The 25,330-nt window shown below is 40.5% G+C and overlaps 1 protein-coding gene across 1 annotated transcript in view; it reads right to left on the bottom strand.

Moving 5' to 3' along the window:
* The window catches only part of LOC136864133 (Bardet-Biedl syndrome 2 protein), a 220,991-nt gene that overhangs the window by 143,356 nt on the left and 52,305 nt on the right, over window positions 1-25,330 (bottom strand). The window contains exon 6 of the mRNA XM_067140753.2: window positions 7,796-8,019. Coding sequence (XP_066996854.1) covers window positions 7,796-8,019 — 224 coding nt within the window. The remainder of the gene's footprint in view (window positions 1-7,795; window positions 8,020-25,330) is intronic.

Here is a 25,330-nt window from a genome sequence, read left to right as displayed (position 1 = left end):
TAACATCTAGGTCATTGGCACAAAATGAGACGAAATGTAAGGACAATTAAAAATCCATAATCCTCCACCAACCACACCCGGGCGTCTGGAGTGGGACATTGATGATGATGATGATGATGATGATGATGATGATGATGATGATGATGAATCCTCCACTGACCAGAATTCAAAACATAAGGACGAAAAATAAATGGATGGATATAAAGATAAAACAATCAGTGGATCCGATCCATAATGCCCCACATTCCCAGAAACTAGCGTTAAACAATAGTAGTACTGACCAAGGGACTGCTTCTAGAGCACAAGACTGAATCGATGATGCTTGTAGTCTAAATGGGTCCAAAATCCAGGTCATCGGCCCCTCATAATGGTACTTACTGCTAGGAAAGTAGAACCATGGTATTTGTCATGTTGCAGTACTAATCAAAAGTAGCGTAGACTTGCAGTATTCCACACATTATGGTACTACTCACAGGTAATGTAATGCGCACATGTAACGCAGACCTATGGTGTTTCACACATTGTGTCGCTATTTACAGGCAACGCAAACCTACGGTGTTCTTCACATAAGTTGACTAAGTACAGGGACTCGCACTATCCCATGGTGTTCCTCACATAGTGGGTACTAATCATAGGCAAGGCAGAACCATGATGTCACTCCTATAGTGGTACGAATCACAGGTACTGTAAAATGCATCTTGAGCACACACTGTAGCTACTAATCACAAACCTATTGTGTACCTAACATAGTGGTACTACACGCAAGTAGAAGTGACCCATGGTGTTCCCTGTGTGGTGGTACCAATTACAAGTAGTATCATGGTTCTAATTTGATCAACCGTTGGTCACCCCTTTTAGTCGCCTCTCACGACAGGCAGGAGATACCATGGGTGTATTCTTCATCTGCATCCCCCACCTACAGGGGGTGCACAGTGGGGTTTGAACCCATGATCTCCCAAATGCCAGCTGATAGCCATGTAACCCAAACTGCGCAGCCACTAGCTCGGTTTGATAAAGAATACTGAAATGTATTTGAAATGTCAGTAACCTGTACAAAATGTACATAGAACAATGACATGGTTACGTCTGGATGAAGAAAAAATTTAGTACTTTTCATTAAAAGTAATTTTATACTATAATTTCAACTCACAGTAAAATCACTGAATTACATCAGACTAGAAGATATATTTTCACTACAATGATTTGATACTGCTGCAAAAACAATATGTTAAAAATTTCATATGTTTAGATTGGGGATAATAACACAGTGAGGTTAGGTTAAATTAAGAAGATAGCATAGTGCAACTGCTAATGGACGACAATTAGAGTACAATACCAATATAAATGGTCCGTTATTGGACATTATAAATTTTCCAGCTAGCTCATTCTTGGTTGCCAGCGTTTCGCCCTCGTATGCTAGGGTGGGCTCATCAGTTGGTACCTAGCACACCTACCAATACGCTGGCTAGTGCACACCGTGGAGGCCACTGCGTAGGCTAACTGGAGCCACCGGCAGTGCCAATGCACTAAGAGACTTTGTCTCATCACTAAAAATTGATGCCTGCTTGGCCATCAGATGATATAGATGTTGATTCCAGAGTACAGCTGGTTAGGCTCTCAGCTCAAGATTGTAAGATCACCAAGCGAGTGGTCATGCAGTTAGGGTCGCGCAGCTGTGAGCTTGCATTTGGGAGATAGTGGGTTCGAACTCCACTGCTGGCAGCCCTGAAGATGGTTTTCCATGGTTTCCCATTTTCACACCAGACAAATGCTGGGACTATACCTTAGTTAAGGCCATGGCAGCTTCCTTCCCATTCCTAGCACTTTCTTATCATATCGTCACCATAAGACCTATCTGTGCTGGTATGACAATTTTTTAAAAAATTTAAAAGAGAGAGAGAGAAAAGCTTGTAAGATTAAATATCAACACAGTTGGTCAGCATTTAAGAGTGTTTAAATGTCAGATATTTGTAACAGTTGACCTTCTGGTATGTTGAATACTTACAATTATTAGGCACTATTTTATATTGAGCTGTTGATGCATACTGTGTTTACTGAACTATTACACCACAGTAAAAATGCTAAGAGGTGAAGTGCTGTTCTTACTTCCCTCAATCAAAAAGTGTGGACAATAAACAGAAGGAAGGTAGTAACTGAATTATAATAATTTTATCATATAATATTACACTGAGTGGCCAAAAGTCACATGAAGGTTTGTCCCATTAGAAAATGTGCCATGTATGACCCCTGAACATTGCGGCTAGCTGTGGCATAGCTGAACACTCTGTCACAGACACCAGTGTCGTGAAGGTGGACACATAGTTAACCGACTTTGAATGTGGGATGATCATCGGTGCGGAGATTACACACAAATTTGAGTTTCCGATCTCAACAGTATCGAGGGTGGATCTTTAATATGGCAGAGAATATGTTACAACCGTGCAAACTGCCGCATGGGAAGACCACAGGTGATTAATGAACAGACATTACGTCCCCTCCGCAGAACCATACTGGGCGCTCGATGGGCTACTGTGAATCAGATCACCACCCAGTTGAATGTTGGGAGTCAGGAACCTATTTCTACCAGGACTGTAAGAAGGCAACTGCATCACATAGGCTTCACCAGCCGACGACCAACTTGTGTCCCTTTGCTGACACCTCCACACAGAGTTCAAAGACGTGCATGGGCCCGCGAACATTGGTGGTGTGCGGTATGGTCCGATGAATCCTGGTTCCAGTTGTAACAAGCTGATGGGCGCGTGAGAGTGTGGCGTATGCCCCATGAAGCTATGGATCCTGCGAGTCAACAAGGTTGTGCCCAGATGGGAGGTGGCTTAGTTCTGGTCGGGACGGCGCTCTCATGGTTGCAATTAGGCCCCATTGTCCGGTTGCAGGGAGCGCTGATAGGTGCACGTTATGTGGATATTCTTTCAGACTATCTGCATCCCTTTCTGGCCCTAGAGTACCCTGATGGAGATGCCATGTCTCAACAGGACAATACACCATGTCACCACTCTGTGGTGGCACGTAGGTGGTTGGAGGAGCATTCCAGTGAAGTTACAACCTTGGACTGGCCCTCCAAATCCTCCGATCTTAATCCAATCGAGCATTTATGGGATGCTGTCGATGCTGGCGTATGCTCCATGAACCACGCACCAACTCCACAAGACCAACTGTGGGTAGCAGTGTAAGACGCATGGGTCCATATCCCTCCAGAACAATTCCAACATCTTGTAGAGTCGAAGCCTTGACGTATTGCTGCCGTTTTGAGGGCTCATGGGGGAAGCAATTCATTATTAACATCACACTCAGTGTTATCCCATGACATTTGGCCACTCAGGGTATACAAGTATTCCATACAATACTCTAGCAACCCTGCCAACCTAGCCCAATAATTGAATAGCCAGGCTCTGGCTGTCACAAGCCAGGACAAAGGGTGAGTGATGAAGAGAAATACCTCTCTAAGAACATCAGGCCAGCTGGTCGTACCTTGAAAAAGGCCCCATTCTAAGGTTACAGGAGAAGATGGTTAAAAATAGTATGGATGGCAGAAGAGGACTTAACATCCCAATGGCAAAATGGAAGACCTACTTTCACCTAGCAGTGTCTTACTTCACTGAGGGTGAATTCTAGAGGAGCGACCTTATTCAACACTTAGCAATATGTATAAAATGCACCTGGTGCCTTGTAGATGAAGGGTATAGGAGTTCACCCAACAAAAATCTCTTGACAGTGATAGGCCTAGTGCGTCAGCAGAAGAGGCAAAATATAAAAGTTGCTTTCAGAAGGAGACAGTCTCAGAAAGAATACAAAAACCCAGGCTGATCAATTCTTGTCAATACCTTTGGAACAAATGATGGCTCCTTGGAGACCAAAGTTAATGCTGGTAATGATAGAATAAATAACACCCAGAGCAGACAAAACAGAAGAAGCTGTGGACTGAAACACTCAATATAGAAACACTTGCTGAGAAGGTGGAAGAGAAAACAGAACAGATACGATGGAAAGGAGAAAACTCAATTTGCTCGGACTGGCAGAAACAAGATGGAAAGGGGAAGCAGAAGAGAATTAGAAAGAGGTTTTAAATTATACTGGATTGGAAATGAGGAAGGAGGAACTGAGTGGGCATAGTGGTGAGAGATGCTTTAGGGAAGGAAGTAAAGGGAATAAGTGACAGAATAATACAAGAGAAAATAGTACTAAAGGTAAGGAACTCGGAGATAGTGCAAGTGTATGCCCACAAGCAGGCTGCACATCACAAGAAAAGGAAGAAATTCAAAGATGAACTGCAGAAGAAGCTGGAAGGAAAGAACATGATAGTGATGGGGGATCTGAAGAGACAAGTTGGCAAAGAAAGGGAAGGATACAAAAAAGTGCTTGAAACAGAGGGTTGGGGGGAGTCAAAATGAACTGAGAAGATGCTGGATTTCTGCAACAGAAATGGGTTGTTGGTTGGAAATTATTTGTTCAAGAAGAAAGAGAGTATATACAAACCTGGTACAGTAGAGACTGGTCTAGAAAGTCAGTGGTGGACTACATGCTCTTTGACAGCAAAATGACAAGGGACATTATGGACATTAGGTAATGCCATCAGAGGCCTTGGGAAGTAACCATCAACTGCTGGTAATGAATCTGAAAGGGACTGAAGGTAAGAAGGGGACAGAAAGTCAAGAGAAACAAATACAAGTATGGAAGTTGAAATAGGAAAAAAACAAAGGAAAATTATATGAAAATAATAATACAGGAAAACATGCTAAGATATGAACCAAAAGTGGCAAACACACTAAGAAAAGCAGCAGAAGTATGTGGAATGACTACTATGATGAAAGGATGGTGGGAAACCATAGTGGAACGATAGAATGAAAGACTTAGTACAAAAGAATAGTGCCTTTAGGATATGGCTCCAAAACAGGACAGTGAAAACATGAGAAGAATGTCAGTCAGGAAAGAAAGAAAGAAAGAAAAAAAGAAGTAAAAAGGGTGAAGGCAGAAGAGAGGAAAGGTGGATGGAAGAGTGGACCAAGATGATGGAAGAAGATGGTGCACATAGAAAAAAAGGTATTATATGGAACGATTAAAAGTAAGAGAAGGAAAGATATGATGGGGTACAAGGCTGAACCAAAAATTTCTGAGCTAGCTCTGTAGCGTGCCAAAAGTTTACAGCACAGGGTTACGCTAGCAGCTATAGTGAATAATAACGTTATCATTATCGGTTTTACATCCGACTAACTAAATATTTTTATGGTTTTTCGGAGATGCCAAGATGCCAATTTTGTTCGATAGAAGTTCTTTTATATGCCAGTAAACCTAGAGACACAAGGCTGATGTATTTGAGCATCTTCAAACACCACTGGACTAAGCCAGGATCAAACCTGCCAAGTTGGGCTCAAAAGGCTAGCGCTCTACTGCCAGAGCTACTCAGCCTAGCAGAGCAGCTATAGTGACCTTCATAAGGTAGCGGATGATCCATCCTTCACACACACACACGCACGCACGCACGAAAACACTACCATAGCAACTCCTGATGTTAACACTATGTCGTCTCCTGGCTATCTTAACAAGGTTGAAGGTCGCTATAGCTACTAGTGCAATTCTGTGCTGCCATCTGCTGGTGCACTACAGAGCTAGTATGGGAATCTTACGATCTGCCTTGTATGCCAAAATGATTTTTAAAACAATGGCAAGAAGGAAGAGAAGAAGGAAGAACTCAAAATGACATGGAGGGAGTATTTTGAAAAATCTCAGAGGAGGACAACGAACTACAAATGGAAACGGACTCAACATGGGAGGAAGTGGAAGAAGCACTGAGGAAGATAAAAAGAGGGAAGACACCAGGTTTGGATGAACTAAGTGTGAAGACAGAGAGCAGCAAGGGAGGTGGGGAAACAATGGCTATATTGGGTGATGAGAGTTGTATGGAAGGAGACACCAGAAGAGTGGAAGAATGGAATAATTGCACCTAAGGAAGTAGAAGGACCTGTCGGGGATTCACTCTAATGTGTCATTGTGTGAAATTTTGAAAAGATTATCGAGAGATGGATTCAGCCTCCATGGCTCAGGTGGCAGTGCACCAGCCTCTCACTGCTGGGTTCCGTGGTTCAAATCTCGGTCACTCCATGTGAGATTTGTGCTAGACAAAGCGGAGGAGAGGAAGGCTTTTCTCCAGGTACTCCAGTTTTCCCTGTCATATTTCATTCCAGCAACACTCTCTAACATTTCATTTCATCTGTCATTCATCATTGCCACAGAGGAGTGCGACAGGCTTCAACAGCAGGCACAATTCCTATTATCACCACTAGATGGGGGCTTCATTCATTCCATTCCTGACCCGGTCGAATGACTGGATTTTCATTTTCATGGAGAGATGGATTCTAGTTACAGGAGGAGGTCTGAGAGAAGCAAGTATGGCTTCATACCAGGAAGAACCACAGTAATCTCATTTTTACAGTACGACAGCTACAGGAACAGCATTATAAATACAGAAAGGATCTACTGATGTCCTTCTTGGATATTGAAAAGGCACATGATAGCATGTGTTAAAAGTATTGTTATTGGTCTCACATCCCACTAACTACATTTTAATGTGTTTTGGAGACACCAAGGTGCTGAGATTTTGTCCTGCAAGAGTTCTTTTACATGCCAGTAAAGGATACACAGGAAGTTGCATCATTCATTGTGTGTAGACGTGTTATTTACACTTGTGGTGCAACTACTAGTGACGTGAGTGTCCCCCTGTGCTGCCCTAGAGGCAGGCTGACGTGTCTTGAGTGCTCATGCAACTGCATAGTGTGGTGCGATAGTGTGAAACCAACAGTGTGACAGAGTATGGAATGCAGGAGACCGAGAGGAAGACCAAGGGATAATGAAAGGAGTACAAGAGCGGGTAAAGAAAGTCAGGGAAGACTGGACCAAACTGATGGCAGATTGATGGTGGGAAGACAGAGGACGACGGAGAGGCTTATGTTCTAAACAGATGCAGCCAGTGGCTGGAAGCTATGCAAGATGATGATGATCTAAGTCTTAAGTCTGTCACAAGTACATCATTTTATTTACAGAGGAGAAAGGCAAAATGGACAATGTCATGGTTAAAGTTTCTCTTGAAGTACCAGACTACAATACATAGATAATATAATTAAGAAAGGATCGTTTCTTATCTCGAAATTCTCTGCACTGAGTAGCTCAGACAGTAGAATGCTGGCCTTCTGCACCAAACTTGGTAGGTTCTATCCCGGTTCAGTCCAGTAATATTTGAAGGTGCTCAAATACGTCAGTCTCACATCAGTAGATTTAGTGGCACATAAAATAACTTCTGTGGGACAAAATTCCGACACCTCGGCATCTCTGAAAACCGTTAAAAGTAGTTACTGGGATGTAAAAACATTATTATTATTATTATTATTATTATTATTATTATTATTATTATTATTATTATTATTATTATTATTATTATTATTATTACCATCATTATCATCTCCAAATTTGCTTTGAATTTGTGACAGACAGCAAAATATATTACCTCAGATACAATGAATTCTGACAAGTCATATTTTGGTATACAAAGACAGGAACATTAATAGGAACACAAAATAAACACAATCACAGGTTAGAGTGAGAAGAGGGAACAACAGAAAGTGGAGCTGAAGACAAATTTCTTTTTACCAGATTTGGGCTTTGGGAATAATAATAGTTTCCTGTTCCAAATGTGGATTATATTACATTTTCTATACCTTTATTTATGAAAGAATTTTCACATACTACTTGTCAGTGTGAAAACCTATATATAAGAGGTATTTACAGGGATTATGCCCATCTCCAGGTTCATCTGGGCAAACTGCTCTCCCATTTCACTCGCTCCAGAACTAGAGAACTGAGCATTACTCTCATAGTTGCGCAGTTCTAGTAAGAGAGCTTGCTTCTTAGAAAAAAGCTCACGGATAGTTTCCTGCTCGATGCTAATATCAGCTGGTCCAACAGCTGCAGAGCGCACGCTTGACTGACGAGATAGATTATATCCTCGAACTGGAACACAAAATAAGATAAATGTAAGTACATTTCCCTGGAGTACTTTGACAAAAAAACAAACATACAAGTATGAATATACTCATTTATAACACAGCACAGGAGGTAAACAAGCATTACATACTGAGGAAAGCAAGAGACCTGTATACAATATTGTAACATTCAGGATGGAACTACCTTAACCTGGATCCGCCCAGCGTGCCATATATGGCACGGCAAACTACACCGTCTTCTTGGACTCTTATTATTGTAACTGCATGCACTGTATTGTTTACTACAGTATTGTCGTGTTCAGAGAAGTCCCCCCTAACATCTTACGTAGTTTATTTTAGTATATCTTACTCATTGGTACGATACAGCTACATAGAAGAGAAGTCTTGTTTTCAAGAGTGCCAGTAATGGCTGCACCCTTTGAAATAAGTAATTCCTGGTGTACTTCTATAGTTATTTATATGGACCCAGTTGGGCTATATTTTCTCTAAGGTCCTTATATGTATGAGGATTAGCTAAGATATGTCTTGGTGATGATAGGTGTCCTTTCATTTGAAGTAGAAATTTGGTGGTACTAATCTGGCACGCTGGGCGGAAGTGCTGTCTTTCTGTCCAGCACAACTCAGCGTATAATTGTTATAGTTCCGATGTTCCTTTCCATTCATTTAACTTTCCTTTATCAACCTAGCAACGCACGATAGTATAAGCTGTAAATCATATGATTTAATGTAACAATTTTTAATCACACAGAGTAAGTATTTCACATAAAATTGACACTACATTGCGGTTTTCTTGTTGAAATGTATCTTTTATGCAGTTATTCATCCTGTCTTTTCATATGCTTCACATTTATGGGTTCATACATTTTTCTAAGAGAATTTCATTCCGAGAAGTACTCGACTTGTTGGAAAATTATGAACTTTCCGACGTAGAAAAGGTATTCATGGAGCCTCCAGACGCTGCAGTTTTGTCGGATGGTGACAGCGGGGATGAAACTGGAGGTGGCTTCACCGACAGTTTACCTGGTAGCCAGCTTCAGCGAACTAATACATAATGCATGGCAGCTGAAACACAAGTCTCGACAAGACATTTTTCACCTTAATTTTCGACGAGCAATTGTCCAGACTTATCTTACATGCTACAAAGCTGCTCCCTAGTTCTGCAGATCTCATTGTTTTGAACATAATGCAGTACAGGAACTTTGGTACGATGGAATGCATCACTGGCTTTCTATAATTCCAGGAGCGAAGAGAAAATTGCCTTGCTAGGCCTAGAACCTAGTGTACAAAGTGCAATGTAGGTTTGTATGTAGACTGTTTTACTTATTATCACTTGCACAAAGGTAATAAGTAGACTACTTGCCTTTCAGAACATCACCGTTAGTGCAGTAGTCACATAAACAGGTGACTTATCTCTGTACATACCACTGCTATAATTCCTCATACAGACTGATTGTCTCAAGATATAATAAGTGACTTGGGTAGCTTGTGAGATTTTAGCATTATTATTTAAAATATAAATTCATTTCCTCTTACAATTAACAACTAAGTTCATTTACAACCCCGATAAAATCATCCCTACCACAAAAAATCAAACATCTAGGTATTTTTAATAGTTCTGGAACAACATTATTTTTGTAATATATGCAAATATTGAATAAAAACTTGTATATTGATGATTTACAAAAGAAAGTGTTGAATAAAGGCATATCTGTAAGCCAAATGCGGAATAACATCCATTCCCATATGTGAAACAAAAGACAGCACTACCGCCCAGCGTGCCATATATGGCATGGGCCTTTTCTCGGAAATTACTTGTCGAATAAATAAAATCAAAGCTTTTCTGCAATCTTCATATGCACATTATCCAACGCTTAAAGTTGCAAGATGATTCTCAAAAAATAAAATCTTGGGCGGATCCAGGTTAATATAGATTTCCAATAAACTTGAAAATGTGGTACATACATACATTTTCATGATGGAGCCCACTGCCACAGAGGGATTAAATGTGGGTAATTTCACTATAAATGAAACCTGAAGAGCTTGAACTGGTGAAAATGAATTATTGCATTCCTTCTGGGAACATACTTGATGATAAAGCCAAAGGCAGGAATTTATAGCAAGTGGAGGTACATACAAATCTCCCATAGAGCACTGTCACTGCATTATGCTTCAAAAGAGGCTTGCAGTGATGTCTCAAAAACACACTAGCAGCCAGTGCCTTGGAAAATTAAGGCATTCCAACCAGCATGGCTTTCTTCCAGGAAGATCCTGTAGTACTTTATTAACAAAGGTTAATTTTTTTTCCTAGTGGCTTTACGTCTCACCGACACAGATAGGTCTTATGGCGACGATGGGATAGGAAAGGCCTAGGAGTTGGAAGGAAGCGGCCGTGGCCTTAATTAAGGTACAGCCCCAGCATTTGCCTGGTGTGAAAATGGGAACCACAAAAATACATATTCAGGGCTGCCGACAGTGGGATTCGAACCCACTATCTCCCGGATGCAAGCTCACAGCCGCGTGCCCGTAACCGCACGGCCATCCCGCCTGGTAACAAAGGTTACTGATGAGTGGCAGTTCTCCCTGGGGATATCTAAAATTGTTTAGGTAGACTGTGTGGCTTTGGACTGGGCAAAAGCTTTTGACCAAATCCTGCATGAACGACTTTTGTTAAAATTACGACAGATGAATAACAGGGGAAGTGTAATGGCATGGTTGCGGTCATCTCTCGAGGGTCGAACTCAACGTGTTGTGTATGATGAAGTTCAATCTTCGACTGTTGAAGTACCCTCAGGAGTATGTCATACCTTCCTGGAAGTATTCCCATATATTAGAGGCTACCAGTCGTTCTATACATTTACTTACGTGGGATGTGAGAGACATCGGCCGATAGTTGTCAATGAATGTTTTGTCCCATTTCTTGAAAATCGAAACTACATCAGCAATCTTCAAATCTTGAGGCAGTGATCCACAGTGAAGCAACAGGCTGAATAGTTCGCAGAGAGATGGTGCCACTGACTCAGCACAGTCACGGAGTATACGGCTGGGTATTTCATCAGGGCACCTTGCCGCCTGAGGTCAAATCCTCCTCAAACTTTCTAGTACCTCAAGTTCTGAGAAGTAGAGGCTGGAGAGGGGTGTGTTTGGGTGTGTTGGTTACATACATGCTCCCAGCTGGTTGTACCTGGGAGAAGTTCTCTTTAAATTTTTCACTGAAGGCAGAGGCAATGTCTGAGGGCATGGAGATGGATTTCCCATTAGCTTGAAAGGAGCTTGGCGCAGCGCTGCCACAGTTCCTTTTTTAGTAGTTTCCACAGCTCTTTGGTATCGGAGCAAACCTTGTGAATATACTGATCGTAACCCTCCTTGATCGTATTTTTTGTGACTTTCCGTGTGGATTTGTATTTTTCCTACGCTTGTCCTGTTTGACACTGTTTCCACTTTTTGTACAGACTGTTTCCTTTCCTTATTAACATAAAAAGTTCTTTCTTTATCCACAGAAATTTTTCCTCTCTTTTTAAAGTGCATTTCAGTACAGTTTGGTCAACGCACCAGAAAAATGTGTTTTTCCAGGTGAGCCACAAAGAGTCTACGTCACAGGTTGATAAGGAGGTTGGAGTGGGTAGGTGATTCAGTAGTAAGGTGGAGAGGGATTTCAAGTCAGCTCTCCTGAAGTTATATTGAGGCCTGGATTTGTGTTTGACAGGTTTTCTGTAGTCTAGGGTAGCTAGAGTCAATCAAATGGTGTGGTGATCACTGAAGTCAGGTATGACTTCAACCTGGGATACTGACGATGGATGATTGATGAGAAATAGGTCTAATATAGAACGGGATGTTTTGGTGATACGTGTTGCTTCCAGAACAAGCTGTTCCAGAAAGAGGTCACAGAACGCTGTTAGGGATGTGTCTGCCAATGGATTTCCAGGGATGAGAGTGGAATCACGGGTCCATATTATGGACAGGTTAAAGTCCTCTGTGAGGTAGACGGCATTGTACTTGTGCTGAACGAGTTGCACTCGTCGGATTTCGGTGCCCGGTATATGCTACCTATCAAGAATCTGTTGCCCCTACATGTCACCTCCACACATACAACTTCACTGTCAGTCTCCAGGTATCCTAGTCGGATTGGTTGTAGTTGGTACAGCCAGGAGAACACCCCTTCCAGACGTCCAGGTTTTATCCTTCCTGAAGACCAATTATGGTTGCGGAAATACTTCACCATCATAAGTAGCACTGGCCAACCACATTTCACAGACATTCACGACTGACGGTTCGATACTGGCCTCCTATTGTCTCCTGTAACACATTATACTATGGGCATTAAACGACAGAATGGTGATGTTTCAGGAGGTCTGTACACTGGTAACCGAGTCATTACTATTTACAGACTTATTTACATTATTTCCTTTCTTTGGCACTTCAAGAATGAGTCGGATGGTACCGGGAAACAACACTTCCAGCACTGCCAAGACGACAAGCCACATTTAATTTTATGGAGATTTCACATGACATGCACTTCACATCCAGCTGATTGATGTGGCCCTTAGAACAAAAAATATGACATTCTGTGTTACATTTCTATCTGGAGTTCCTGGATTTGTTTCTACATCTCCACATGCAGGTAAGGTTTATTCCTCTAGCTCGGAGACTAGGTGTTCGTGATTACCTTAATGCACACCTCTTCATTTACCTACAACACACTACACTACCAACCACTACAGGAACATGCAATAGAGAAAACACCTGTCCACACAGGTTTTGCAGCACGAAGAGCATCCACTTCTAAAACTAAGCTTAATCCACTTTGGTACCAATCCCAGATAATAAAGAAAAACATAGAGAAAAAGAAAGATCATTCACACTTTAAACGGATTTCTGTGATTTAATCCTTCATCAGAGAGAGATTTCCTCTGATATTGAGTAGATTATTAAAATGATTTCGTCCAGTGCGTTCCTGGGATCTACAATGAGTATATCTGCTTTACCCAGAATGTTCTTCCTTTCCCCTCTCCTAATATTACCTATGACATTCAAGAACTGTTTCTATGACATCCTTCTTAGCCTTTACAGTTGATTTTCTTTTGGAGTTTACAATTAAATAATTATTTGTCAGGTGCTACCTCTTTCCTGTATTTAATATTCCACACCTACAGCATGTAATACACTGAAAAAAATGCCTGTTTCCAGTCATTTGACCGGGCCAGGAATGGAATGAATGAAGCCCCCACCTAGCGGCAAGGACAGGAATTGTGACGGCTGTCAAAGTCTGTCGCACTCCTCCGGGGCAATGATTAATGACTGACAGATGAAATGAAATGATATTGGAGAGTGTTGCTGGAATGAGAGAAACACTGGTGGAAAAAAAATATCCAAACAACAGAAGGGGTTGTGCTAGATTAACGAACATTGGTAGGCGTGTTTATACATCTGAAAGATGACGATGATGAAAATTTCCCGCAAATCACATTGGCGTGGCACTAGTAGTGGCCCCATGACGCTGCACATCAGGTTTGCTTTAAATACAGGCTGTACTGTGCGAGAGCATTAGTTACCTGATGGATTGGACGAAATTACTGTAAATGGATCAAGAATGCCTTTACGACGACAAAAAGACCAGTATAAACAGCCCACCGCGGTTGAATGAGGCTGTATACTAGGGCTACGTGAAGGTGGATTTTCCTTCCGCGCTACTGCAGAAAGACTTTGCAGGAATGTCTCCACTGTGCATGCGTGCTGGCAGCAGCGGTCATGAGATGGTACGCCCGCAAAAAAACCTGGCTCCGGACGTCACCGTGCCACCACCGAGAGGGAGGACCGCCATATGCGGCGTATGGCTGTGGCGCAGCAGACCGAGTCTGCAGCAGCAATTCGAGCGGCGGTTGACACCAAAGTGACGCAACGAACCCTTCGAAATCGATTACATGAAGGACACTGAGCCAGACGCCCTGCGACGTGCATTTCACTTACCCCCAACCACCGCTGTCTGCGACTTCAGTGGTGTCAATCGAGAGCTCATTGGAGGATTGAGTGGAGGTCTGTTGTGTTTTCCAATGAAAGATGGTTCTACCTTGGTGCCAGTGATGGCTGTGTGTTGGTTAGAAGAAGGCCAGGTGAGTGCCTGCATTCCACCTGTCAGTGGCGTCAACACACTGGACCTACACTGGGAGCTCACGTCTTCTGAGCAATTTCCTATGACAGCAAATGCACTCTGGTATCCCATGCACCCTGACTGCAGATATGTATGTCCGTCTGGTGATTCGACTTATTGTACTATCATTCAAGAATAGCATTCCCGGGGGTGTTTTCCAATAGGATAATGCATGCGCCCATGCCGCTGTTGTAACCCAAGGTGGTCTACAGAGTGTTGACAAGTTGCCTTGACCTGCTCGGTCCCCCGATCTGTCCCCAATCGAGCATGTATGGGACGTCACTGGACGACGACTCCAGCGTCATCCATAACCGGCATTAACCGTCCCTGTATTGACCGAACAAGTGCAACAGGCTAAAGTGTAGAGCCTAGGTTTCAATAACATGTATCTGTTCCAAATGTTCAAACATATCAGTTACAAACATTACCCTTATATTAAAGTGAGCGACATGATCATTTTCGAGCTACCGCTAGGGCTATATACTGTTTTCTTCTGTTTTCGGGGATTGAATTTCAAATGTGTGCTTATTTATATATTAATTTTGTTAGTAGTGTATTTTTCAGTCTTCTTATTCAGTCTGCTAAAGGTTTTTTAACCGAGCTCGATAGCTGCAATTGCTTAATTGTGGCCAGTATCCAGTATTTGGGAGATAGTGGGTTCGAGCCCCACTGACGGCAGCCCTGAAGATATTTTTCCGTGATTTCCCATTTTCACACAAGGAAAATGCTGGGGCTGTATTTAATTAAGGCCACGGCCGCTTCCTTCCCACTCCTAGCTCCTTCCTGTCCCATCGTCGACATAAGACCTGTCTGTGTCGGTGCGACGTAAAGCAACTTGCAAAATATAATTATAAAATGTTTTTTATTTTTTATGTGCGTCACCTATCAGCTATCCAAAGGATTTGTGTAGATTGTTTAGTACAACGCAAAGTGTGTGCAGTTTTTATACATAAGTGTCTTTTAATATAACCACAGTCTTGATATTATGTATATTTATTGCGTTTGCACACGGTAGTCAGTGTAGGCTGTCATTAATTTACTAGGGTGAGTGTTTTCATATGTGCAAAATGTAAGTTAATGCATGAATTCCATACGATCTCCTCGTCGAGCTACGGACTGCCCACAACATGGTCATACGCACATGGACATATCTTTCCCAATCACACGCTTCTGTGCAGCCAGCAGTGAGGGGCCTTGGATTTGATTTTAATCTTACATCTTTCAGTCTTACCTAAAAGATGGGCGAAGTGTAAGCCCATGGCCAATATTTTGAATAAACAAAAAGTGAATTTCCCTTAAAAATATTACGTGTTTTCTTTGCCACAAAAACTGGCAAAAACTAATGCATACACCTGGTAATTATAATACTTTTGTGTGGCTACTGCTAGCCTGGTAAAGCTCTCGCAAGGCACCCTCCATTGAGGATGAGCGATGTCTGCTGTGTGTAGGAAACTGTGTACTATTACGGTGGAGGATTGTGTTTTGTGTGTGATGTATGTATTGCAGGTTGTGTCAATCATATCTTACAGATTCTAGGCCCAAGTTCATCAAATTTGTAATACCGGTACACAGTCTGTATGAAAAATATGTTTCTTCAGAACAGCTGTTTAGTTCTGAACAATTATCCCCGATGAATTCAAAAAAGCTAAAGAAGAAAAATAAGAAGAAAAAGTCTCAATATTCTAAATTTCACATCCATACTGCACCCACTATGCAAATAGCCTATGGATAATTCCTATTAATTCATCAAATTTCATACATGAAACGGCGTAGTGAACATTCGCAGTAGAGACGTCCAAATTTTGCAACAAATAGACTTGTAGAGCCAGAGCAAATCCTCTCAGCTTGCTTTTAGTCATGTACAGGATGAGCCCATGGTCTAAAACATAGTCTAATAAAATTAATTTCGCCGCCGAGTGAAACCTTCTGCGAAAGCTTTCCCACAGTGAGCAGGAACGCAGGACAAAGGGCGACCGCACCTTTATTTTGAAAGACAAGGCCCGGCGAACATGAGAAGGAGTATGCCAGATACCCTGTCAGAGAGGTGGTTCAGTCCTTGTTACTACAGCCTCAGGAAAAATTCAGCCAATCACAGAATTTAGGAGAAATAACCGCCATGACCAGATGAAACTATGTGCCAGTCTTTTCAAGAGTGTGAGTTAAGTTACAGTTGAAGTTGTCCACAACTTGGATAAATTATTTAAAATTTTTGTGGTTATTTTGGTGATAAATTATCTTGTAATTAATTAATAATCAGCAACTACGTCGTAAGTATAGCAGAATGGACTAGTCCGAAGAGCACACCCACATGGCGCTAAACTTGTGTACATCCGCCTATCAACATAACGCCAATGACGCTTACAAAATTCGAGGGAAGTGTATGATCATTTACCATAATAAAGTGAAGAAATGGAACTGTACCAAAATTTGGAGTCATCACAGAGGATTTAATAGGGAACTAAGTGACAGACATTTAAATAATGCTCCTAGAAGTGATAGAAATATTCGTCCCCTCCCGTGACGGAGAAAATACCCAAAAGGAGCCGCAGAAGCAATGGTAAGGTCAGTTCCTGTCAGTATTTCACGTCGGTACTTGTAATCACTCTTTTGAGTTGAGACGCGGAAGTTACATGGTAGCTTGCCGGTGAATGTCAGTGAAGATTAGTGCCGGTCGAGGTGAGTGTTGGCTTCTGACACAAACAATCTTCTAGATTCAATCAATTTCAAAATGAACTAGGCAAACATTATTACAAAGCATATTGCAGTGTGCAGTATTATTCTGGAAGAAGAAGTTAACAGTGTTAGATCGCACAAATGTGATTGGAACAGGCTATGTCAATCGTCACGGACACTTACATAAACTAACGCGAGAATGTTGCTTTGTTGCCACTGTACAGTCAATCTTGGGATAATTCATAATATTTTAAGTTCAACGTGCTAAGCAGAATTAGCAAACATTGGAGACACTATCAGTTCTGCTCATTGTGAATTAGGAAGCCGAGACAATTGATTTATTAACAGTAAACATCAGGCTGGGAGTTGATCATATTGGAATGCCGTAGTGAAACAAGGGAATGGCTAACATTTTAGGAAGACTCTGTAAATAAGACTGAATGAACTACTACAGGGGCTGGAGACGGAATGGGTAGCCGGTTCCTGGAGGAGTGTGCAAGGACAGTCGGCCAAGATCACGTTGCCGCAGGGGAGAGAAGCAGCTGAACGACATGGGTGGTTTGTTGACAAACATTCCATAGGAGTAATGTAGATGTAACAAGAAACGCCACCCAGCTGATCGAAGTGTAGCTGATATCAGAAGTAGGCCACTTCAGGATACAAACGGTGATTTTGTTTTTCATGTGTGAGTGAATGTTAGCGAATAAGGTATGTTTTAAGATAACACGTCAAGAAACGTTAAGCAAGAAATAATGCGGGTGCTACATAACATTAAAGGGAAGATAAGTGACGTGTGTCTCGCTGATTACAACGCAAGAATGGAATTCGCCATGGAATAAATATCATGTAACGGGGATCAGAGGATGCAGTATGCAGCTGTCAGGGCCTAGGTAAAGAAATGTTGAACTTATTATTCATGTAAATGTAAGACTATAGAACAAGACGTCTGTTTAGTTTAGATCTTAGAAGTGTAGTTGTTAGATTGATTTCACGCACCTAGTATACCGATTATAATCATAGTCATGAGAGACGTTGGTGGTAAAAATCAGACCCTATTTATGAACTTAGTACAGTTGGGTTTGCGATCGGGACCTGGATGGTGTAAGCTCGCACTTTAATAATAATGACAACAATAATAATAGTGAATGGCAATATTAAATGTAATGATAATAAAATTATACTTGTGCTTATAAATTTTCCGAGGTCAAGTGACATTGCATGTGTGCAAATGGCCAGATTCAATGTAGATGAATAATAATAATAATAATAATAATAATAATAATAATAATAATAATAATAATAATAATAATAATAATAATAATAATAATTGACTTGATTTTCGCCATGTGTTACCCTAATAATAATAATAATAATAATAATAATAATAATAATAATAATAATAATAATAATAATAATAATAATAAGGGGAGAAAGTGTCAGTAAAACATTGTGGTAACCTAATCAATCCTTCATAAGTTGAGTGTGGACGCGGTGATAATTAGGAAATAACGATCAGTAACCGACTTGATATAATAATAATAATAATAATAATAATAATAATAATAATAATAATAATAATAATACATAATAATAATACATACATACATTATAATTATAGACTGTTAAGCATTTCAGCATTCAGTCTGCAAGCCTCTGTGAACTTATTAAACGTCGCCACAATCCTTGATTTCCAACTAGTGTTGTGGCCTCATTTAGTTCTATACCTCTTATCTTTAAATCGTTAGAAACCGAGTCTAACCATCATTGTCTTGGTCTACCTCTACTTCTCTTACCCTCCATAACAGAGTCCACAATTAAGTGCGGCCAGTATCCAGTATTCGGGAGATAGTAGGTTGGAACCCCTGTCGGCAGCCCTGAAAATGGTTTTCCGTGGTTTCCCATTTTCACACCAGGCAAATGCTGGGGCTGTACCTTAATTAAGGCCACGGCCGCTTACTTCCCACTCCTAGCCCTTCCCTGTCCCATCGTTGCCGCCATAAGACCTATCTGCGTCGGTGCAACGTAAAACTCATAGCAAAAAAAAAACAGAGTCCATTATTCTCCTAGGTAACCTATCGTCCTCCATTCGCCTCATATGACCCCATCACCAAAGCCGGTTTATGCGTACAGCTTCATCCATCGAGTTCATTCCTAAAATAGCCTTTATCTCCTCATTCCGAGTACCCTCCTGTCATTGTTCCAACCTGTTTGTACCAGCAATCATTCTTGCTACTTTCATGTCTGTTACTTCTAACTTATGAATAAGATATCCTGAGTCAAACCAGCTTTTGCTTCCGTAAAACAAAGTTGGTCTGAAAATTGACCGATGTAAAGATAGTTTCGTCTGGGAGCTGACTTACTTCTTACAGAATACTGTTGATCACAACTGCGAGCTCACTGCATTAGCTTTACAACACCAATCTCAATTACTGTATTACCATCCTGGGAGAACACACAACCTAAATACTTGAAATTATCGACCTGTCTTAGCTTCGTATCACCAATCTGACATTCAATTCTGTTGTTCTTACCTACTGATATCAATTTAGTCTTTGAGAGGCTAATTTTCATACCATACTCATTGCACCTCTTTTCAAGTTCCATGATATTAGACTGTAGGCTTTCGGCACAATCTGCCAATAAGACCAAGTCGTCAGCATAGGCCAGACCGCTTACTATATTTCCACCTAACTGAATCCCTCCCTGCCATTTTATATCTTTCAGCAGATGATCCATGTAAACTACGAACAGCAAAGGTGAAAGATTACAGCCTTGTCTAACCCCTGCAAGTACCCTGAACCAAGAACTCATTCTACCATCAATTCTCACTGAAGCCCAATTGTCAACATAAATGCCTTTGATTGATTTTAATAATCTACCTTTAATTCCATAGTCCCCCAGTATAGCGAACATCTTTTCCCTTGGTACCCTGTCATATGATTTTTCTAGATCTACGAAACATAAACACAACTGCCTATTCCTCTCGTAGCATTTTTCAATTACCTGGCGCATACTGAAAATCTGATCCTGACAGTCTCTCTGTGGTCTGAAACCACACTGGTTTTCATCCAGCTTCCTCTCAACGACTGATCGCACCCTCCCTTCCAAGATGCCAGTGAATACTTTGCCTGGTATACTAATCAATGAGATACCTCAATAGTTGTTGCAATCCTTCCTGTTCCCTTGCTTATAGATATGTGCAATTACTGCTTTTGTCCAATCTGAAGGTACCTTACCAACACTCCATGCTAATTTTACTACTCTATGAAGCCATTTCATCCCTGCCGTCCCACTATACTTCACCATTTCAGGTCTAATTTCATCTATTCCTGCTGCTTTATGACAGTGGAGTTTATTTACCATCCTTTCCACTTCCTCAGGCGTAATTTCACCAACATCATTTTCCTCCTCCCCATGAGCTTGGCTGTTTGCAACACCACCAGCATGATTTCCTTTTACATTGAGAAGATGTTCAAAATATTCCCTCCATCTCTCCAGTGATTCCCCGGGATCTATTATGAGTTCACCTGAATTACTCAAAACACTGTTCATTTCCTTTTTCCCTCCCTTCCTAAGATTCTTTATTAACGTCCAGAAAGGTTTCCCTGCTGCTTGACCTAGCCTTTCAAGGTTATTACCAAAATCTTCCCACGACTTCTTTGTGGATTCAACAACTGTTTGTTTTGCTCTGTTCCTTGCATCTACGTACAAATCCCTGTCTGCCTCGGCCCTTGTTTGGAGCCATTTCTGATAAGCCTTCTTTTTACGTTTACAAGCTGCTCTCACTTCATCATTGCACCAAGATGTTCGCCTTTTCCCATCTTTACACACAGGTATTCCCAGACATTCCCTTGCTGTTTCTACTACAGCATCCTTGTATGCCACCCAATCACTTTCTATATCCTGAACCTGCTTACTGTCCACTATTCGAAATTTCTCACTGATCATATCCATGTACTTCTGTCTAATGCCCTCGTCCTGGAGTTTTTCAAGCCTTATTCATTTGCAGACAGATTTCACTTTCTAATAATAATAAAGTTATTTGCTTTACGTCCCACTAACTACTTTTCAAGGTCTTCGGAGACGCCGAGGTGCCGGAATTTAGTCCCGCAGGAGTTCTTTTACGTGCCAGTAAATCTACCGACACGGAGCTGTCGATTTCACTTTCTCTACCCTAGGCCTAGATATACTTAGTTCACTACAGATCAGATAGTGGTCTGTATCATCGAAAAATCCCCGGAAAACTCGTACATTCCTAACAGATTTCCTGAATTCAAAGTCGGTTAGGATATAATCTATTATGGATCTGGTACCTCTAGCCTCCCATGTGTAGCGGTGAATAGCCTTATGCTTGAAGAATGTATTCGTAACTGCTAGACCCATACTAGCGCAGAAGTCCAGCAAACGCTTCCCATTCCCATTAGCTTCCATATCTTCCCCACATTTACCAATCACCCTTTCATATCCTCCATTTCTATTCCCAACTCTTGCATTGAAATCGCCCATTAGCACTATTCTATCCTTGCTGTTGACCCTGACCACGATGTCACTCGTGGCTTCATAAAACTTGTCAACTTCATCCTCATCTGCACCCTCACATAGTGAATACACGGACACAATTCTCGTCCTAATTCCTCCAACTGACAAATCTACCCACATCATTTGCTTATTTACGTGCCTAACAGAAACTATGTTGCGTGCAATGGTATTCCTGATAAAGAGCCCTACCCCAGACTCTGCCCTTCCCTTTCTAACACCCGTGAAGTACACTTTATAATCTCCTATCTCTTGCTTGTTATCTCCCCTTACCCGAATATCACTTGCTCCTAGCACATCCAGCCAGTTCTACTTTCTACATTCTTCCATAAGCCCCATTAATATTGATGGCTCCCCATCGAATTCCATTTCGTTCGCCAAGTTTTTTCAAAGGAGTCCCTCGCCTCTCAAATGGGAGTGGGACTCCGTTACTCCCATAGGTCCGAGGCTTGCTTAAAATGTTCTGAGCTCGGTCAATTCATGAAGCAGGATGCTACCCTACTTGCACATAGTCCAAGTGAGGATCTCTCCTCTAACGGGTTATAGACCTCCGGTGAATTGTACAGTCCTAGCTGCCTGAGCACAAGGAAGGCCACGACTCAGAATAATAATAATAATAATAATAATAATAATAATAATAATAATAATAATAATAATAATAATAATAATAATAATAATAATAACAACAACAACAACAATAATAATATAAGAATAATAACAACAACAACAATCATAAATCATGTCCGATTTAATTGTATAAATCTACTTGTATTGTACGCAAGTTTGAATCAAAGAGGGGAGTAACTAGTGCGAAGGCAGTCATGTTAATGACAAATAGAGATGAGGGATTTGTTCATATGCAAGCTCGTCATTAATTTGCAAGAGACAATATTAAATAAAATACAGGTGATAAGTTCTGAATCGAAAGCCAAGAATAGGTGATCATGAATATAAAGTTATCCCAGGGAATAATGAATAATGAATTTCGTCTCATGTGATAGGAGACGACTGATGAGATATATATAAGGGAGTAGAGCCTGATGGAGGCCATACACGTGTATAAGAATCACGGAGAATATAATAGTAGTCCAGAGAATTGCACAAATAAATAGTGAGAATCCATGGTAAAAGAGAGATGTTACAGAGGCAAATAGTGAATAGGGATAATAAGGAAATAACTGATATAATGCACTCATGGAAGAATAATGAATAGCAGCAGAACAGTATATAATGTGAAGTGCAAAGTAACGATGAGGAGTAGGGCTTGCTGCTGAGACATAAACTAATTGAATGTGGTAATTTGGTTTAAGTGTAACAAGTAGGGGAAGTGATTGCCGACAATAGTAACTCCGCATCTCTGAATAATAAAAATAATTTTGCCACTGCAGGCAAAAATTTTAAAATGACAAAAATAACTTTGTATTTAAATTAACTAGCGTAACCCAGATTGTTGAAAATAAAATAAGGTAGATAATGGATCTTGTGGACCTAAACATGTAATGAACTAATTCAATTTATAAAAAAGTAAGAGTAAATTTAATGCAGGATATTGTGCCTCTTACACTTGTTTCGAATTAACAGGTTTGATTAAATAAATCAGGTAGGAAGTTCGTGAAGTTCAAGTTTTGTAAATAAGTTTCATTGCAAGTATTTATTTGATTGTTTGGTTTTGTTGCTTTGTTTGGCGAACACTATTCTGAGTGTTAGATAAATATTTGTGAATACTATTTGTTTGAAGTGCGTTGTATTCTGGTAGATGTTAGGGTAAGATAAAGGACAACCTAGTGTTCGCAGTCTAATAAATGTCAGCATTGTTCTTTACGAAATGCTAAGGCCGTGGCAATTCAAAACATATTATATTAAAACAAACATTTGTAACGTGAAGGTAAGTCATGTCAACTAAACGATTCTGTATTAGGTTAATACTGTAAGTAAATGCCACAAATATAACTAGAGAGTGTGAGAGGTAATACCAGTGTGATTGGCACTAAATGTGGCAGAGGAAACCAGGGATTATTAATCTAATTGTCATGTATAGAAAGGTTTCAGTTGACCTCTGACAACGAATGTAATTTCTTTTTCGATAAAAATTAAGTCCAGTGAGATCACAGTGTATTAATTAGATTTTTATCATGGCAGATGATTTGGTCTATAACATTATTGTGTTGTTAAAATAAAGAATACCATGATAGGCGATTTGCAGCCATTTAAACGTTGAGTGAGGTTAAAAGCAGAGAAGAGAAACTGTATTTTATTTGCAATGTCTGTTCATGGTAATTTATAAATTTAGGCCACACGTTTGTTCATGTAATAATTACAAATCTCCAGGACTAACTTGGAGTCCTGAGTTCTATGTAACTTGTGTTTTATTAGGTTAGTTGTTGCATCAACATTTATCCCACTTCATTGGGTTTTCATTATTTAGTTTGTTGATTCATCTGTGTTTGGAGTTCACTTAGACAACTAGATGTTGTGCAGAGATTTAAATGTTCAGTTTTGCTAAGTCAGATTTTATGAGTGTAAAGTTATTTGAGTTTCATATTTTTCCCTATCAATTTATAGTATTATAGTCCTGTACTGATTTATTTCAATGTAATTTTTGCATTTTTTTAAATACCCTAAATTTAATTTCATTTTATTTAATAAACTCTTTTGTTCAAACTTCATTCGGTCTTGGGTTATGTCATTTAGTAGCTAGCTTGATCCTTAGTTTGGTGTTTGCACCCCTATCTGCCTTTGTACGAGGAATGACCGGACAGTCCAACCCTGGGAGGAGAGTCTACATGGTGGTAAGTCATTTTCTTTTACAGCTGCCGGAGCCCAAGTCATCGAGTGGATGTCCACCGCACGTGCTCGAGTGGAAAGGGCACAATATGTTCTCTGAATCAACCACCCTATAACCTGTTTAGCTCTCGATTATGGTGATTGAAAGTCATTTTATAACAGTTCAATTTCTATTCACATGTGAAGAGAAATATCAGATCACTTCTGATAGCGACCTGTACAAATTAAAGTTGCACACGAATTCACCCTCATGAGTATCCTTCCATTCCACACTCTGTCACATATAATACTACAACAGATCCACTAATAGACATGATTCAAATCGAAAACATGCAAGGGACTGTAAACATTACCATGTGCCAGCCATGTTTTCGAAGGTTAAGCATCCACAATACATCGCTGCGCGAAAGTGTTCAATATTCCGCATAGCATCAACGTGCTCTGTGAATATAGATAAGTAATATTAAAGTCTTTGTTGAATACCATGCCAGAAAAATGGCTCGTCTTCTGCAGCAAACCATTCATTGAGCCTCTTTTTTTTTTTTTTTTTGCCTTGATTTATGAGTTTCATTTCCGTATTGACAGATTACACATGTACAGATAAGAAAGGATTTCCACCCTACCAATACAGTTTATTGTAAGAATTAGCTTACAGTACCAGTTTTGACCCTAATTGGTCCTCATCAGCCGAACATAAATACCTTTACATATGTATCAAACAATAATTGACATTACCCTGTCTAAAGGAGGATGCTGTATGGAAACACCGTATTTGATTGTGTCCAAATTGGGCATGTTGAGTGTGAGTGAGTTCTGTATGATTTGACTTTCAGGTACATGGGTATAAAGCTATCTTCTGCAGGACTAGAAATTTGACTGTAAAATCAAATCACATTTAATGCTTGTGCCAATTGCTGTTGAATTTGAGTTGGGTCATCATCCAGTAATGCCTGCAATTGCACTTTTGTGGTCTACCAGGACAAGCTCTGTCTTTCACATTTAAATCACCGCGTTTAAATTGTCAAAACCATATCTCACATGTTGTAATCGATGGATCATGTTCACCATATGTTTCTACCAGCAAAGGATGATTTTCCACAGTCTTTTCCTTTTGATTAAATAAATTGAGGGTTAGAAACTTCATTTCGATTTGTCCGTATTGAACTGAGATTACATAAAT

This window comes from Anabrus simplex, chromosome 2 (assembly GCF_040414725.1).
Source record: "Anabrus simplex isolate iqAnaSimp1 chromosome 2, ASM4041472v1, whole genome shotgun sequence".
Lineage (NCBI taxonomy): Eukaryota > Metazoa > Arthropoda > Insecta > Orthoptera > Tettigoniidae > Anabrus > Anabrus simplex.
Note: the sequence above shows the minus strand (reverse complement) of the source record. Positions and strands in the feature narration are given on the sequence as shown.